We start from the raw sequence: 11146 nt of genomic DNA, 5'->3' as shown, positions 1-11146 counted from the left end.
GTTACGGTTGAAAGCAATTATAATTGCAAAAATCACTTAAATCCCCTTTCTTCCCCATTCTGTTGCTTGAACTTCAGCAAGTTGGCTTGACCACACTTAGATGCCTCAGTGCATTGAGTTGCACAACAGTTATCAGTGTTTTAAGTAGGGTTACATTTAAAAGAATAGACAAAATGACAGAAGCAGATCATGGAATCGTGGATTGAAACTGAATGAGGAGGTAAATCTGCTGGACAAACTCTCATCCACGAAGCACCACGGTGGTGAAGTTGTTATTGCCACTGATGACTTAGCGACCGGCTTGTCTGGCTGCTGCAGTGTGTCAGCATGTCTGTTGTATTGGTAGAGGCAAGACTGCACAACTACTGCAAGACAATGGGCTTCATTTCATAAAGCCCCTTTAATGGAGACATTTAATAAAAGAACTAAACTAATAGAACTCATCCACCTTGGCAGAATGAAAAAGCAGTTATTTGATACAGATAACTAACCACTGGAAGCAATACTGGCCATTACCTAGTCGGAGAAGAGGGTTTCCTTAAGGCTCTCAATTTATTGCTTTACCATTATTTATTAATGGTAATGTTAATAATGTCCGTAATGCACGCATCGCTATTACTGCAGTTCACTTGGTTCTGTCATAAAGGTATAAATAATGCCCAACTTATAAAGAAAATATGACTAAAAATATAATGGACAATACCTTGCAATACATGTGAATGTAGGAGATTAATAATGACAGATGCTCTCAAAGGTGGAGAGTGGAGAGTGATGGCAATCACCCTCTATTTTCCCTGTTTGTTGACAGGAAGTGTACAAGAGCTGAAGTTCAATTAATATAGATAATAGATAGATAGATAATTTTGAAGTTGAAATGAAGCATTCTAAGCAAAGACAGTAAAGTAGAATTCAATGAAGCTTAGAAAACCCTGTCGCCTCCTGGAAGTATCTGCTGGAAACCCATACAGCAGGAAAACAGTCAGCACACAACGCCATCAGTCCAGCTCAAACGCCATCAGTCCAGCTCAAATGTATGTGGAAATGTGCAGAATAAAGTAAATAACAGTAAACATCAACGTTCAAAGTCACTTCGATCCCCTTTCGTCCCCATTGTGACGCTCAGTTTGAACCTCAGCAAGTTGACGTGACCCCCACCCACATGGTTAAATGCATTGAGTTTCAGCCATGTAATTGGCTGATTACTTGTTGAAGAATACTGATAAAATAATAAACTGAACGTTATGGGATCCCGTTTGTAAAGTGGCTCGCTCAAGAAATAACTATATCTAACTTAATAATTTCCTTGCAATTATCTTCAAACCATGGCCAAAAGATTGGTCCAGACCACCTTGGCTCAGCCCACTTTCTTTTGAGAACTTTCACACACAATCTCCTGCCTTTATTATGACATCGCAAAGTGAACCCTGGTGGTTGCTTTGGGCCTCTGCTCTGCACACCAAGCTTGTTTGCACAAAACTTCAAGTTAGTTTATCACAGTCAATATGTGGCATGTTCGGTGTGTTTTAGCCCCTGGGGAGGTTTTCAAAGGCATGAACACCAGTGGCTGTGCTCAACCCCAAGTTCACTTGGTACATAACATGTTATTGTCAGCTCTCCCTTAAGGCTCTGGTTTTCTCATTCAACTAAGTGTTATGAAGCAGGATGATACCAAGGAATGTCAATCAACTTCCTATTTAAAAGTAGGCTACCTCAAAGACGTTTATTTGTTCAAAGAATGAGTTAGAACGGCAGCGTTCAAAGATTGGAATGGATTACTTAACAGCAAACAGGAGACAAAGAGGATTTGCATCTGCTCATCACATCCACGAGTCTGGGGAGGTGTGACTGTGAGTGGGGCAGGAAGCAACTGAGCAGATCCACTCTTCCCACCCTGCCCCTCCTCTTCTTTAACCTATTTCTTTATTTTCTAAAAGTTTATACCTTAGTTTTACCGCTAATAATTCGGGTGCAACCAGAGTCAGAGTCAGAATCGATATGTCTGTCTATGTTTGTCTCCATATGACGCAGCCCAGTGGGTCACAATCCCTTTGATGTCTACTTTTGGCTTCCTATGTATTGTTTACCCTGCCAACTCCTCTAATGTCGTTCATTATTTGTATAAAAATGGACAGTCCTGGCTGGGACAGTTGAGTCCATGCTGAATTTGATAGTCTATCTATGATGTGAACCCATCAACGTCCACTCCATGGGGTTCTCGGAGTGCCGGTGTCACCTCAAAACAGCCCTGAGACGTCTCATAAATCTCCTCCGACCATCTCCTCATTGTCCTTGTGGTTGCTGGCTGATTCTTTACCAAAGATACTTCAGGTGCACCTGATTGACCTGTGTAGCGCCAGTGTGAAGGGGAAGGCTTTAGGATGTATTTAAGATTTTAGGAAATTTAGACTTGTCTCTGCTTTTTGTTATGTTGATGTTTGTTATGTATGCAAGTCTGTCTTTATGGTCAAATTGGATAAGGATAAAAAACTTTATTGATCCCACATCAGGGAAATTGCACGTTACAGCGGTAGCCCGTGGTGAACAATACAGAAAAGTAATAAAAGAAAAAAAATAAAAATAAAAGGACTCTTATATTATGTACATTGCTATGTACATTGTACAGTATATACAGAAATTAAAATTATGTACAGAAGGAGTGTCGGACAGTGTGAATAAAAATGAAGGTGCAAATAAGATGTGCAAATAAAACATTCCAGAGGCAGGATGATTAGTTAGTGCAAATATGCCAACCCTGGGTTATTGGTGCTACAATTAAGTGTTGTGCATGTTGCACAATCTGACGGCAGTTGGGATGAATGACCTGCAGTAACGTTCCCTTTTACACCGTGGGTGTAACAGTCTGCTGCTGAAGGAGCTGCTTAAGACCCCACAGTCTCGTGTAGGGGGTGAGAGGGGGTGTCCATAATTGATGTCAGCTTGGCTAACATCCTCCTCTCACCCACCTCGTCAATGGAGTCCAGAGAGCAGTCCAGGACTGAGCCAGCCCGTCTGACCAGTTTGTTGAGTCTCTTCCTGTCCCTCTCTGAGCTTCCACAGCTCCAGCAGACCACAGTGTAGAAGATCACCGATGCCACCACAGAGTCATAAAAAGTCCTAAGCAGTGACCTGCACACTCCAAAGGACCTCAGTCTCCTCAACAGATGAAGTCGACTTTGGCCCTTCTTGTACAGGGCGTCTGTGTTATGAGTCCAGTCCAGTTTATTGTTGAGATGAACACCCAGGTATTTGTACTCCTCTACGATCTCAACGTCCAAACCCTGGATGTTCACGGGTGCAGTGTGAGGAGCCTTCCTACTGAAGTCTATCAGCACCTCCTTTGACTTGCTGGCGTTGATGCGCAGACGGTTCAGTTCACACCAGGCGACAAAGTTGGTGATGACTTCCCTGTCCTCCAGTTCGTTCCCCTCAGACACACGTCCAGCGATGGCTGTATCGTCAGAGAACTTCTGGAGGTGGCAGCTGTCCGAGTTGTGGCTGAAGTCCGATGTGTAGAGAGTAAGGAGGAAGGGAGAGAGAACTGTACCCTGCGGTGCCCCCGTGCTGCAGACAACCACGTCGGACTCACAGTCACGGAGCCTCACGTACTGTAGTCTGTTGGTGAGGTAGTCGGTGGTCCAGGCAGCCAGGGGACAGTCGACTCCGGCTCCCTCCATCTTCCCTCTCAGCAATGATGGCTGGATTGTGCTGAAGGCACTGGAGAAGCCAAAGAACATGACTCTCACAGTGCTCCCGGTGCTCTCTAGGTGTGAGAGTGACCGGTGCAGCAGGTAGATGACAGCGTCATCCTCATCAATACCCGGTCGATATGCAAACATTTTCATTTTGACATTTTCTATTTACTTTTGTTATTGGAGATTGTGCAACATTATTTCCAGGCATTGTACAATCCATTTATTGGTCTTGTATCAGCAACTAACCATAGTTTATAGGTGGCATTTATATTTGTTGATCCTTGTTTCACGTGGTTACCTTGTTAGGTATCTCCGGTGCAGCTGAACCTGTCTTTCTGGTCTAACATTTTGTGTGAATTGTGTCTCTTGAAACACACGTGGTCATTTTAGTGTGATGGTTCCTGAATAGAAATGGTCATCTTATTGCTTGTTGGTGATGAAGATAACTTTGGATTTCACTCTGGTTCCCTCTTGGCAGGTCTTGAATCCAACAACACAAGTCATGGACGAGTCCTCCAGTGAGAGCAGCAGGCCAGGTTTTGTGTTGGCCGACTACGGCGTCTCCGCGGTCATGCTGGTCGTCTCGATGGCCATCGGCCTGTTCCACGCCCTGAGGAAAAGCTCTCAGAAGACAAGCATTGACGACTTTTTCACCGGTGGCCGGTCCATGACGGCCGTGCCCGTCGGGCTCTCTCTCTGCGCCAGTTTTATGTCAGCCGTCCAGGTTCTGGGTGTTCCCTCTGAGGTTTATAATCACGGCTCCAAGTTGATCTACATGTGCCTCGGGCAGAGCATCAACTCCCTGCTGACGGCGTTCTTCTTCCTGCCAGTTTTCTTTCGCCTGGGAATCACCAGCAGCAATCAGGTCAAACAGATTTATAAATGTTGATACCCAACCACAGTATCGATCCTACAATTTGAAAGTTCTCGTTGTATTTGGACTGGGAAATGGTAGGGAGATTGTTTGGGTTTTATCGGAATGAGGGGTCGAGGTTCGAATGTGACCAAACACACCTGTTGAACGCATCTGTGGGTGAATGAAAGGGGTGAATAGAGGAGGTGAGGACTGACGGGGGATGTGTGCTCAGATATTCTGCTGGGTTGTAACTGAAGCTCTCTGCCTGTCACAGTACTTGAAGATGAGATTTGGCAGAGGGATGCAGCTGCTGGGCAGTATCCAGTTCCTGGTGGTGACTGTAAGAAGCTCAGATGTTCCCAGATGGCACAATAATACCACATGTGCAATGCATGCTGGAAAATGAAATGTTTGATAACTCTGTGATTCTAAGTCAGCCTGTTCGGTAGCATTTTATCCCAGTTTCTGTTCCTTCTAGATGCTTTACACCGGAATCGTCATCTACGCTCCCGCTTTAATCCTCAACCAAGGTGGGGGACGCCGCCTGACAGTGTTTCATCAGTCTGGAATTCCAAAGTTCTGAGAAATAGTTCCCCTGATTGATTCAACTGTTTTCCTTTTCAGCTTCTGGACTCAACATCTGGGTGTCCCTGTTTTCAACGGGGATCATTTGCACAATTTACACGACCATGGTGAGGACCTGGAAACCCTGAACCTTTTAATCTGCCCTTTTAATCCACGGCACAGTGGAAATAAACTGGATATTACATCTTGAAGGCGCGCGTTGGCTCTAGTTAATGAGTTAATTGTTTATTTTTTGCTGATGGAACCTTCCAAAAAGCACTGGTTTCAAGAAACTCAGCAAATAACTCATCCTGTGGGAGTTTTATTTAGTCTGTGTCAGTTGTAAAGGTGTGTTTTTGTCTGCTACAGGGGGGCATGAAAGCTGTGATCTGGACTGATGTGTTCCAGACATGCGTGATGCTGTTGGGCTTCCTGGCCATCTACATCCACGGCACAATTCTGGTTGGCGGTCCTGGAAAAGTCCTGGAGATTGCCAATAATGGATCACGTATTAATTTTGACGAGTAAAAACAATGCTACCGTTTAGCTGCATTTGCAAACTCAAAAGATTTGGTGCTGGAAGGATGAGAGTCTCTTTAAGATGGTGAAAATGTCAGAGTAATTGTGTGAAATGGTTTCAAAATACATTAAAAGATGTGGAAAACGTGCATTACCACATGCAGAATTTAATGTTTTTCCCCCAAGTTTTGATCCTGACCCACGAAAGCGGTATACCTTCTGGACTCTGTCGGTGGGCGGGGCACTGGTGTGGCTGGCCATGAACGGCGTGAACCAAGCTCAAGTCCAGCGGTACATCTCTTGCAGAACAGAAAAACACGCCCAGTGGTGAGTGGAGACCAGTTTGGCCTTCATACCAAGCACCAAAACATCTCAAATTCGCCTGTATTAGACATAAAAGTAGCAAACAGATGGTTCAGTGAGCTGGACCTAGCACAATGCTAATGCAGGCCGGTTGAGTAGTTTATATCTATTTTGAAATTGCACCACAGCAATGATCAATATCTAATTTGTTCTGCCTTCCTTACATTATATTACTACATTAGATATGACATCAGAAAAGGGCAGAAAACAGCAGCCATGATGGTGAAATTACAACCGTGAAGGGTGACACAGGTGTGGCTTCGGTCCATCTGTCCTGATCCAACCTTTGCAGGACTGGAGGCGGTTCCCGAGGAGGAGCTTTAGTCCTGACCCTGTCAACGTTTCTGTCAAATTCAGGGCGGTGTTTGTCAACCAGGTGGGACAGTATATGATTGTGGGCAGTGCGGCAATCTGTGGGATCGTCATGTTTGCCTATTATAGCGACTGTGATCCGCTGAAGTCTGGGAGGATCGCTTCTCCTGATCTGGTACCGCCAACACATGCAAATAAATGCTTCCCTCTTGACACACATTTTTGAAGTGGAATGAACTATGAACTAGCTTGTCTCTCGTTCTCTCTGTGTCTGCAGTATGTCCCATATTTCGTCTTGGAAATTTTCCAAAATCTCCCTGGTTTTCCAGGTCTTTTCCTGGCCTGTGCTTATAGCGGGACCCTCAGGTATTTACATCCTTACATGCGTGAAATCAACTGAGTAAATGCCACTAAATATTTAATATCTGGATCATAATGGCTTTTTTACAGCACCGTCTCCACAAGCATCAACGCCATGGCTGCAGTAACCATCGAGGATCTGCTGAAACCTCGAGTGCAACACATGACCCAGAAGAAACTCTTGTTCATTTCACGAGGATTGTGTACGTCTTCTCGCCAAAGAGGCTTTTTACTGTCCTGCGTTATTGAAATGTTAGACAAATGTGGATTCAGAACATTTGTGAGCATTATTGCAGTTTTTTTTCCCCCTCATAGCTGTGCTGTATGGAGCTGGATGTTTAACTTTAGCTGCCCTGTCCTCCTTCCTGGACTGGGGTGTGCTTCAGGTAAAATGTGTGTGTGTGTGTGTGTGTGTGTGTGTGTGATCTGATTTTTCTGCCTCTCGTTTGTCTTGCAGGGCTCCTTCACTGTCATGGGTGTGGTCAGTGGTCCTTTATTGGGTGTTTTTACTTTGGGAATCTTTATCCCAGCATCAAACAAACTCGTAGGTGAATCGTTTCATCCCCTGTTATTTCATCCCTCATTCAGAAAAAAATGATGAAAATTGTTCTTATTCTCGCATTTTTTTTACCCGTTTATAATCAATTACTTTGGGTCATTGATAGGTCAAATATACATCAATGTACATACATCATTGGCAGTTTTGCAGTTCAATAAATGTTCACCTTTTGACCTTACCAAAAAATATACGGATTGAAAATGAAGACGACCTTTGACCCCTGTCTTGGATCTACCAGGGGGCCTTCTGTGGATTCATGGTGGGTTTCTCTGTCTCGGTGTGGCTCGCCATTGGTTCCACTCTTTACCCACCCAGTCGGGAGACCATGGGCGTCCTGCCGAGCTACGCGGACAAGTGTCCCGGTAACCTCACGCTGACCCCCACCCCTCCACAGGACCTGGAAGCCATCTCTGTCCTTCATCACAACAGCGATCAGGGGTTTGTAAAAATAAAAAACAGTTGGACATAAATGATTAAGGTAAATAAATGTTTCCATTTAACAGTCAGGATGTTTTTGTTCCTTCTCTGAACTTAAGGGGCCTGCACTACTTCTACTCCGTTTCTTACCTCTACTTTGGTGCCATTGCGACAAGTTCGGTTGTTGTAGTTGGACTCATAGTCAGCTACGTGTACGGTGAGATGAGATGCGAGAAAAACTGCTGATACACCATGACATATTCCTAAAAATCCAATAAACACTGAATTGTGGTGTTGCGGAATCGCTGACCTTGTAAGAAAACCTTTATATTCTTTCTGTGTAATATTAAGGTTTTTTTTTTTTTTTTTTTACTGTGACACTAAAAGCTGAATTCTGACATTCCTCTACACACAGGACCAACCAAGAGGGAGGACATTCCAGAGGGACTGTTGTGGTGGGATCTGAAAAAAAAGGACATGTCGGCAGGAGAGAGTGTATGTTGTGAATTATACATCACTTTTCCAAAGGTCTGCTTTGTTGAATATGCAGAATGTTCCGATCCGGGCGTATGCTGTTAACAAAAGAGCTTTTATGCCGGCTTCTCGTTGCTATTTTGCTATGTCTTTTTTTCTTTAAGACTCGAGCGTTGTCACAGCTGCTTCCCTGTCACCGTACATGTAGAAAAACAGACATGGACCGCGAGGAGGTGAGGGCATCTTTAAATGGCCTTTCTGTTCTGGAGAATGTGTGCTTTCTTTCTCCTCTTGTGGAAGTATGGATAGTATGGGGTTCTGCCTCCTAGAAATGCCAAGTTTCTAACTGGACTCTGGTCTGTTACGTTGTCCCGCAGGGATTCAATGAGATGGAACTCGTGCCTTTAAAAGACGGGGCAGAAAGGAAACCATACAGTGAAAATGAAGGTCAACTCTTATAAATACTAAGGGGCAACCTGTTGAATACTGTCATCCTTGTTCAGAGGTGGCAGATCGAGTATTTATGCTTAATAAAACCAAAGGAAATCCATTTTAATCAAACACCTAAGCCAGGGGTGGGCAAACATTTTGTTTCGTGGGCCACAATGGGTTCTAACATTTGACAAAGGGGCCGGACCAGGAGCAGATGGATGGATGGAGTGCTTTGGTAACCTCACCTCATTGGAGAAAAAATACACATCTTGGGATATGGAGAAAACATGTGCTTTAATTTCAAATGAAAATGAAGGGAAGCATTACAACAAAATATCTGACTTTGGAATGAGTCTTAAAACACTTAAAATCAAATGAATAAAATGTGCCTTTAAAAAAAAATTAACCATTTCTATTTTAAAGCACTGAAAGTTCTGTTATCCTTCAGGATATCACCATCACTCTCCTCCTGACTCTTTTCTAGTGGGAAAACACCAGAATTGCAGTGAAAATTTAACATTAACAAGGTTTATTCATTCAATTTTTCAAGTTTGGCGGGCCGGATTAAACCGTTTAACGGGCCGCGTGTGGCCCCCGGGCCTTAGTTTGCCCATGCCTGACCTAAGCCATGTGTGGCGGGGTGCAGAGAGGGTGTATCGGTTGACGACAACGCCACCTGGGGAATTTCACCCCAGGAATTAACCGGAGAACAGGCACACGCAGATAAGGTTCTATTCCAGAGGCAGAGACGGGATTGAGGGTTATGCGCTACAATTTTATTAAAATCCAATACAACAAAATATAACTGCTGTATAAAAGTTAAATTAACAAAAGGGGTGGACAGGGCTGGGGCCGCACCGGCAGGTAAAACTCAATTAGGGGAGATAAACAAACTAAAAACACCCGTGCTACTGCAAGCAAAACCACACACGAGGGGGGTGATGAAAACGCCCTCCACCAGGGGTTGGGTCCCCACCGTGGCCCGCAGCACCTGTCCACAAGGAGAAGGAACAATTAAATTTACAATGATAATCAGACGCGACGAGCACACACGCACACACAAACACACACCTCACACAGACAGGCAAATAATTGGTGACCAGGTCGTCTAAAAGAACACAACGTCAACCAAGAAACGAAAAGCAACAAAACCTAAAAAAAAAGGTAAATATAAATTGATACAATTTACACACGGTTAAGAGTCTAAAATGTTGGCAAAAGCTCTCAGCGCCGTTTCTCCGAGCAAGGGGAGCGAGGGGAGAGCGAGAGCGAATCCCGAACCAAAGGACCGAGCCAAAGCAGCAGTGGGTCCAGTAAGCGAGGTAATCTGTGCCGACTATATTTGGTGGCGCCACCACTCCATGAGGGGTTCCCGCTGGGGCATCGCGACCCACTGACCCCAGCCGGCAGCCAACTGCAGCGAGAACAGCCCCATTACCATTTATCAACTGAGTGAGTGGGGGAGTCAGTGACGTGCATTGCTGCGCCTTACCTGCCCAGTGCCAACTAGCGCGCGCGCCCTTACGGCAAAGCGCTCTAGACTGAAGGATGGCGGGAGGAAGCCCCAACCTTCTGAAACAAGTAGCAAGCACACGTTCAAGCACTGTTGCACTTTACGTCGTGACCAGAGGAAATATGCGTTAGCATGCCGTGCTTTTACCTTGGCGCTGCCAGACAGCATGCTCGTTCTGGGACAGGTTCAGTTGGTCGAACAGCCCAGATAAGCTGCAACCACGCCACACCTTCGTCGAAGGGGGAAATTAACTAGAGCCAGCTGGAGGCAGTGCCTTATATAAACCTTTTCTCCCCGCCCACCAATTAAGGCACTACCTCCATATGGCACCTGTGCGGAGGGCATTCCACGCCCTGCCACACATGGAATTATTGTTTGACATGCAAATCTGTGACAAGAGCCACGACTTTTTCCTTTTTCTGTGTAAATGTCACAGATTTTATGAGCAGTGAAATGAGTCCTTAACCAATAAAAAACACTATAACCCTGTGCAATTAAAGCTTTAAAAACTTTATGAATATTCCCTGTGCATCCATTCAGAGAAGTTTTACCACAATTGCACTTTTAAACTTTTTGCCTTTTCCTCCACTTATGAAACATTAAAGGATGACTTGTTCTGAACCGGAAATCTGCAGAATCATCATTCCTGACACCTGGAAACCAACAGTGAATTTCAGATGCCCCGAGTTTTAGCATATACAAACAAAAGAAAGTAAAACAAGCTTAAAATTGTATCCTAGTTTAGTCTTTTTCTAAACACTAAAGCCAATATTCCTATGTTCTAGATCATTAAAAGACAAATCCTGAATTCTAAACTAAACTGTATTAATTCTAAAATAAATGTGTTACGTATAAGCTTACTGCGTTTGTACGGGTGTAGGATTGTCTCTAGATTTATTGCACCTAAAAAATATTAACCTGCGTATACTAGTGTAAAATGGGTGATAAAATGGGAATTCTGTCATGCAACTGTTGCTTTATGAGTGTTGCATTTCTGACACGGAGCAGCAGGTTTAACAGCTGCAGAAACAAGAAAACTGCCGAAGCCACCCGGATGTTAACCGGGGCCATGGAGGCATCAGCTG

The 11146-nt window shown here is 44.4% G+C and overlaps 1 protein-coding gene across 1 annotated transcript; it reads left to right on the top strand.

The window, feature by feature from the left end:
- Positions 1-4010: 4010 nt before the first annotated feature.
- LOC101073545 (sodium/iodide cotransporter) lies at positions 4011-8734 on the top strand. Its single transcript, XM_029827775.1, has 16 exons — positions 4011-4557; positions 4823-4888; positions 5027-5078; positions 5173-5240; positions 5482-5636; positions 5818-5958; positions 6352-6481; positions 6584-6672; positions 6757-6869; positions 6982-7052; positions 7124-7210; positions 7464-7663; positions 7762-7859; positions 8058-8137; positions 8281-8349; positions 8494-8734. The coding sequence occupies exons 1-16, from the start codon at positions 4129-4131 to the stop codon at positions 8575-8577; spliced, it is 1932 nt and encodes a 643-aa protein (XP_029683635.1). The 5' UTR covers positions 4011-4128; the 3' UTR covers positions 8578-8734.
- Positions 8735-11146: the final 2412 nt, after the last annotated feature.

This window comes from Takifugu rubripes, chromosome 20 (genome assembly GCF_901000725.2).
Source record: "Takifugu rubripes chromosome 20, fTakRub1.2, whole genome shotgun sequence".
In the NCBI taxonomy this organism is placed as follows: Eukaryota; Metazoa; Chordata; class Actinopteri; order Tetraodontiformes; family Tetraodontidae; genus Takifugu; species Takifugu rubripes.
The sequence above is the reverse complement of the archived record's forward strand: the minus strand, read 5'-3'. Positions and strand labels throughout refer to the sequence as shown.